The sequence below is a fragment of the Curcuma longa genome, chromosome 14 (genome assembly GCF_044706935.1).
Source record: "Curcuma longa cultivar G26 ecotype Majalengka, Jawa Barat chromosome 14, ITB_CL_G26_1.1, whole genome shotgun sequence".
NCBI lineage: Eukaryota > Viridiplantae > Streptophyta > Magnoliopsida > Zingiberales > Zingiberaceae > Curcuma > Curcuma longa.
The window spans coordinates 10,063,287-10,070,938 of record NC_133874.1 but is presented as its reverse complement, the minus strand read 5'-3'; the positions used below and the strand labels follow the sequence as shown (position 1 = coordinate 10,070,938).

At 37.1% G+C, this 7,652-nt stretch overlaps 1 protein-coding gene across 1 annotated transcript; it reads right to left on the bottom strand.

The window, feature by feature from the left end:
- Positions 1 to 403: 403 nt before the first annotated feature.
- LOC141844687 (UPF0481 protein At3g47200-like) lies at positions 404 to 1,888 on the bottom strand. The gene is made up of 2 exons (XM_074732686.1): positions 1,182 to 1,888; positions 404 to 971 (listed from the first exon to the last, which is right to left on the bottom strand). Exons 1-2 carry the CDS (start codon positions 1,886 to 1,888, stop codon positions 404 to 406), a joined length of 1,275 nt encoding a protein of 424 aa, XP_074588787.1.
- Between the last annotated feature and the right edge of the window lie 5,764 nt (positions 1,889 to 7,652).

Sequence of the window (7,652 nt, the reverse complement as noted above, 5' to 3'; positions counted from 1 at the left end):
TCTACAATAGTTAGGGAGATAGGTCATTCAAAATAGGGAAGGAAGATGGAGCCTATTATCAAGCTAAGTAAGAAATTGTAGGGCCTATCTATCCTATATGGGGCATAGAGTGGGAAAGAGTACTGGAATATTTTGTACTTAATGCAATTTTTTCCTAACTTAGCTATGGTGAGACTGGGGGTTTAGAATGAGCCATATTTCAAGTTCCCCTGACCTTCTCAACAAGCTCCTAGCTAGGGTGGATAGCATGGAAAGAAACAACCTCTGTATTTATAGAATTCAGGAAGTATCCTTTTATTCATCAACAACACATCTCTTCATATGCATACATATATGTATGATACAACAGAAATTAGTTTCTGAACAACAACAACAAGCATTATTCTACTTTTAAGTGAGGAAGCTAGTTTCGCGATGGAATATAGCTCATAATAGCATATATGGTCTGTATCACAGTAAGAACAAATAAGACAAGAGCCCCAAACAATGAGATAATTGCCCAAGGATTACCAAAGTAATTGCGATTCAACATTATGCGCCATTTGCTGTATTTAGTGTTGCTTTGCTCCAGCATGGCTTTTATGGCCTTGAAAAGGTATGTTTTATCATTCCACTGAACGGCCACATGCATGGGAAGTTTGTTGAAGAGAGTGGCAACTACTTGGCTATCCCCTAAGCCGCTAATAATGATTTCATCTTTTTGAAGCAATTCCACATCTTCTGCTGTATTGATGATGTAATCCATAAGTTTCGCATAGGATGAAACATGGAACTCGGAACGCATTGAACATTGCTCGTACGCGATAAGATTCCTCAAGAGAGAGTTGGTATTGTAGTCGATTTGAAGTTTGGGAATCTGCAACTTGCCTTTATGAAATGTAATATCCAAGAAACTCTTGGCCTTCTTTTTTATTTCAAAGTGAATTCCAGCTTTATTAAGAACTGTAGCACTGGGAATCCAAAAATGGTCTACAACATGGAGATCCGTGGGTTTAGCATTTTGAGAGCCATTGAAATCCATCTCGAGGTAATTAGCATCTCGAACACTATCTCGAACGGTACTGCATATCTTCTTGATCACCTGCGATAACAAAGACGGACACACGTATAACAAGCTTGATGGCAATGATACGTGTCGTGGTTTAAAGCAGCTGAGTAAGCAAAATATGGACTGATCATCATTGCCATAGTTTCTTGTCGGATCAATGCAAGAAAGAAAAAGATGAATTATGTGGTGAAAAGTCTCATTGTCGGAGGGAAATTCCAAGTTGGTTGAGGTATGCATGCGGATGAACTTGAATGTTTGATGTCGAAAGGGAGCGACGAGAGCGCCGAGAGGAAATGCAGCTTCATACAAAGATTCAAGAAGAAAGAAAGGAAGCTGGTTTTCGAGCATGAAGATATCTTCTAGTACTTCAGCTCGAGTCCACAAGGTACTCTCATCTGAAATCTCCATCGCTGTGTTCCACTCCATTATTGTAAGCATCACAAAGCATCCGTCTAGCAACATCATTTCCACGAAACTGTTGCTGCTCATCTTCACTTCTTCCGAATAGGCATCGCGTGCTCGCGTTTCCAGCTTCTTAATTCGATCCACATAGTCCACCAAGGCCACACCCAAATTCTGATCGAGGACAAACCTGAGGTACTTCCATTTGAGCTTATTCATGGCCTGTACACGAGGTTTGTTACGGTGGTAGGGGCCGAGCGAGATGAGCGATGGCTCATATGCTCGGCGGTCGACCCTCTTCAAGATATCAGGGATTCTGTAGATTGTTGGCTCTCTGTTTCTATCCCTAAAATTTGTGTCTGGCAACCTCTTTTCCAATGAGGCTACCCAGTTCATGTCCAGTGATGTCTCAATCCCCGCATCTTCGCTGCTATTCATCTAAACTCTAAAGGAAAGAAATTGCGCAAGGAATTGAAATAGCTCTATCATTCAGGTGACTGATAATGTTACGTTATATACGCCGAAGAATCTCAAGCTCGCTTGCTAGATTGCTTAATGGATCGCTACATTCTCAAGCAAAGCAAGGTCCTGTACGGCGACTTTTGAGATGATTATCATTTACATATTCTTTGGACAATAATTCAAGCAAAGCATGCACATTCTGTCCCTTTTTTTATTTGATGGAACAAATCAAAGTTTTACTTTGTCATTTTGTCCATCAAATAATTTTGACTCAAAACTACGATAAATATTCTTAGAAGAGTTCATACATATTGAGCATAATTTGTGATCTGGAGTTGTGACAGAATTAATGTTTTTGAAATAAAAATACTTCCATTTCGATAAAATTTGGATTTCTAGCTAGTTCTCCTTTACAGTATAGAATTGATTTATTCTAAAATTACATGATATAAATATTTTAATTATTTTAGTAAAAGATGAAATCCATCATCCAATGATCTCACACGTTTACTCTCACACGATCATCTATAAGAAAATAATTCGGAAAGCTATAATTAACCACTACCAGAGGACATTGCTTCAATTTTATTGAAATTTAACTCTTGAAATATTTTAATCATGAATAAAGAAAAGTGAGGGAAATGAACCATTTGAAATTGAAATATTAAACTGCTCAAGTGGATCTTATCCGCTTCAATCGACCGATTGAATTTGAGTTGACTCAGTGTATTTTGAGTTGACTTGAATTGCAATTAGTTGAAAGGCAAGCTTGTGATCTGACTGAACATGCACTGAGTCGATTGAAATGGATTTGAGTCAATTGGACAAGTAGTGAATTGAATGACAAGGCCTTCCGTGATCTACATTTAAATGTTGACTGATTAAAATTTAAGTTGATTGGAATTAAATAAATAACTAGTTGCTTATTCAAGTTCATTTTGAGCTATAAATAGAGAAGCACAAGGAACTCATCAAATAAGGAAAAATTATTGTTCCATAGTCATTCCATTACTTAACTAGTTATTATTATTTCTTATAGAGTCTTTTATTCTTTGGCTTATGGGCTTTATTTTTAAACTCTAATCTTTTTTGGGATACCAAATTTTCTTTTCTTTTGTTTTTGTTTATGTTCATTGTAGAATTTTTTGACATTTTCCCAAACCGCGTAGCTAGTTATGCGTTTTACCTAAATCGCTTACTTGATTTTGGGAATGTCCAAATCGTGTAACCTCATGTGAGTTCATTTCCTATTTTACCCTTTCCAAAAATCACACGACAATCTCATGTGCATTCGAATTAAAGACCACTCTGAACCAAGCTCGCATCTTCTTGGAGAAAGCAACTTTTTTCCAAACCAAAAGTGACGACCGACGAAAGGTGTAATGTTTTTTTCAGTGAATGGTGCTTATTTTTTAATGAATGATGATCTTCTTATTCATGAAAAAGCTAAACAAAGAGAAGCTGACAAACGTTAGCCCAATGCCAAATACTTTCCAACGAACAAAGCAACTTCTTGTTAGAGTAAACGGGAAAGGAGCATAGGTTAAAATCATTGATCTAGTGGAGTTTCATATCTAGCGAATTTTTCAACTTATTGTACATGGACTAGGTGATCGGAGAAAACATAACTAACGTAGCTCTAGTGCAATTTCTTCTCCGACGAATAGTACAGTTTATTTCTCCGATAGTCTTCATGAGGCAGTTGCTCCTGACCACACACCTCCCTCATGACCACGAAGTTGAAATTGACAAAACCTAGCTCAAGAAGTGGCTTTGAAAAATTAGAGTAGGGTTCAAACGAGGTGTTGGCCGCTAGGTATAAGTAACTATAACGCTAGCTTGAAAAATTTTAAATACTTCTTAAATTTTGTCAACCAATATTCCAGATAATTTGTACAACGTAGGGGATGATCACATCTCAAAATTTTCTTATCAATATTGTAGCCAGGGACATCTTTGTAATCTGCCTAATATTTTTTTATCATTGTGAAAAAACAATCACAGTAGCAGTGATAGTTGAAATCATAGTGTGGATGAAGTTTTACTCTTTGATCAATCTTATAAATAATATGTAAGTTTTTTCTTATACTAATCTGTAAATGAATTAATATGATGTATAGATTAATATTATATGGTACCTTGCCAATATGATTTAGTAAAATAACGATTATCTTGTGTTGTTATTGCTATACAGCTGGACTTTATTGTATGCCTTTTTGTCTTTAAAATTTCATTGACAATACCCTTAATCAATCAATAAATTGTATGGTTAGGAACTTAAAGCTGAGGTTAAATTTTGAAATGTGTAACTACAAATTTAGGAATATGTGATCATCTATTGACTTCCTTCACTTGGCTAGTGTGTTATAGAAATATTCACATATTTAATGTCACGTCTGATAGCCCCCGCAAGTATATGAGTGTCATCAAGTAATAAAAAGTATCGAATCCATAGGGATTGTTGATAGCAATGGTGATGTCACAAGACTAGTTATCTAGACTCTAAAAGAAGCGAAAAAGTCAAGAATTGTGGACTAGGTAGAGAGAGAGATTGGCTTGGGGGTTTATAGAACGAGATGGAGGAAATGGATGAGATGGATGAGTCTAGGATTTCAGGTTCACATTCATGCTAAGCGACGTCCTTAATCCATGTTTACTCTCTTACTCTCCATGTTTATAGTCTTGGAGGGATTCTAACTAAGATACCAACTAAATCTCGTCAAGCTTCATCGAAATTAAATCATTACCCTCTAATGCTACGATTACTAGTTCAGGATGATACCTAAATAACCTAGTTCTATAGCTCTTCTGTTGTCACTGAGCACTCTAACAATACTACTGGTATCCTACCCTCTGTCACCGAGTACTCAATTAAGGACCTCTTCCTAGTCATCAATAGCTGCTAGCTATTCCTTATGGGAATTTACCACCATGAAAGGATCTCCTCAGAAAGTCTGATTAAAAAGGTTCACCTCCTGTCACAAGGCACCTCGGTTATATGATCCTAAGATCTCCCTACACCGTAGTCTACCCCTCATAATCATGTACTTACGCTCACATAAACATATCAAACACGTTCAAGGTACACAATACATGAAACAAGAATAAATACTTCATAGAATAAGAAAAAAATAATATGAACTGGTTCTTACATCACCATCATTACATTAATGTTCATCCTACATTCTAAACTTAATGATCTACTCCATTACAAGAAGGCTACAATAAGAAAATACGAAAATCATCATCCATAAAAAAGGGAAAAACTTATGTTGATGCTCAGGCAATCCTTGGAAGATCTTCTTGTTCCGGAGTAGGATGGATCGACGAAGACGGATCGATGAAGATGAAGTGTTCCGAACCTCCCTAGGAGAGGGGAGGCACCGCCCTCAAGCCAAGACCTTAGGGTTTCCCTAGATCTCTCCCCAGATGCCCCCAAAAGGGTTGTGAAAGATATTTAAATAGGATTCCAAGGGAGACATAACCATGCCTCGTGGCACGATCAAAAAGTTTGAAGCGACATGGCCATGTCTCATGGCGCGATAGAAAAGATCGAGGGAAGTTTCTGCTGACACGACCATATTTGGTGGAATGACATGGTCGTGTCTTACAGAACGGTCGAAAAACTCAGTGTTGACTCCCCGCTGGCACGACTGTGCCTGGTAGGCACGACCAGAGAAAGTTACTACTCTGGAAAGGAGACACGACCGTGCTTAATAGGCACAACCAGAGAAAGTTGCTGCTATGGAAAGGAGGCACGGCCGTGCCTGCTAGGCACGACCACACCAAGCAGGGGTTCTATTTCTGGGGCACGACCTGAGGATGTTGTGGCTCTGCTTCAGGGGCACGACCGTGCCTTATAGGCACAACCTGAAGCTGGAGTTCTTCTGTTTCAGAGGCACGGTCCAGAGAGGTAGCTTTTCTGTATGGAAGGCACGACCTCGTCTTGGCTTGTGTCATTCCTTTTTCTCCATTTCTTCATGTTTGCTACGTAAGAGACCCGCCCGTAATGACGAGCACGACCAATGCGAGTCTCTTTTCTTCACTTCTTGCTCCACCATCAAATATGCATCGTTTTATCTTTGAATCACATCCTGTCAATCAAAAACATACAAAGAGCAGATCTTCAAGCAAAAGGAGTAGCAGCATGTAATAATAAAGAAATAAAGTGTGATAAAGTAGATCATATGCAATGAATTACAAGTAGATGAGCGTTAAATAAGGCTAAAAATTATATATAATTTACGCTCATTACACCCCCAGACTTAAACTTTTGCTTATCCTCAAGCAAAAACCTGCATCCAGATTCATGAGTTGAAAGAATAAAGCATCATAATCCCTAATGAATCGCAACCAATCCTATCATATAGTATCATTGGTGAGCTAGATATCAAAATTACTTAAAAAGTGGCCTAAGAGTTAGTTCTCCGTGCTCAGTGTAAAAAGTGGTCATGAGTTTTAAAGTGTCAAACCTTACTTAAAGTTAAGTCATCATCTAACCATTTTTCCTTATACTTTCGGTGATAGACATTTACCTACCACACGCATGGTTCATCCCTCTCAAGGTGCTTCGCACCGGTCTACATAAGGTCTCAAAGGAATACTCGGTATCAAGAGAAACATGATAGATATTTCCCTAGTAACCCTTACCGATCTCAAAGGGGTATCTAGTTAGTTTCCACTCACGACACCATTTTTTACCCTCTTTTTTTTAGTAAAGTATTGTGAACATAAGAAGGAGTTGCACCCATTGCAGAATTATTATTTTAGGATCTCTCAAAATGTAGTTGAGAGATTACCTTAGAAGCACAAGTACTAATGGTTCTATGAATCATGACAAATTTTAGACTTTCTACTATCAAACCAAGGTATAATGTAGAGAGATCCTAAAACTAGGCCAAAACTCAAATTCTTTCAATAAAAACATAGCTCACTTCATGCTATTAATGATAGAAAAAATTAGATCAACAAACATACTAGCTCTAAATATCAAATCAATGAAATCTAAAATAAGTGTGCTAGAAGACAAACCATCATTGATATGATGAGTGATGCAACTAGCCGAAAAAATTTATTATGCACGAAGAAATCAAAAGCAATATAACTACATCTAACTAAGAACCCAAAAATATGCACATCCCCCCAGACTTACATTTTTCTATGTCTCAGTAAAAATAAAAAATATTAATGGAGAAGAAATATTATTGGAGAGAAATTACCCAACGAAGCTCAAAATATGTTCAGGTCATTCAGTTATCTGTTCCCTCTCCTCAAGGTAAGCACACTTCTCCATATCCATGAAACTTTAAAAGAAGATATAACAAGAAAAAGTAAGTATAGGGTTTGTGGGTTAGAAAATAAAATAAAGCATAAATGAAAATAAAGAAAGAACCAAAAATGGAAACAAAGAAGGAAACTTGGGTTGCCTCCCAAGAAGCGCTTATTTAAGGTCTTTAGCTTGACCATTATTTGCATTATTTAAACCTCGACCATGGAGGTGTAAGATACTTTAGAACCCTACGGTTGAGGGTCCTGAGCATGCCATTAAATATGCTAAAAAATAAATGGTTACTACTAGCATTCCCATAAAATAGCTGTGAAAAGTTTGTATGAGAATTATCATCAAAAGATTTTCTACCATAAATATGCTTGAGAAAAGATAGATTGGTAAAAATAGGTATATCAAAACAAATAGTATCTTTACCAATTACAAAATTTAGTAAGTCATCAAACATATTTG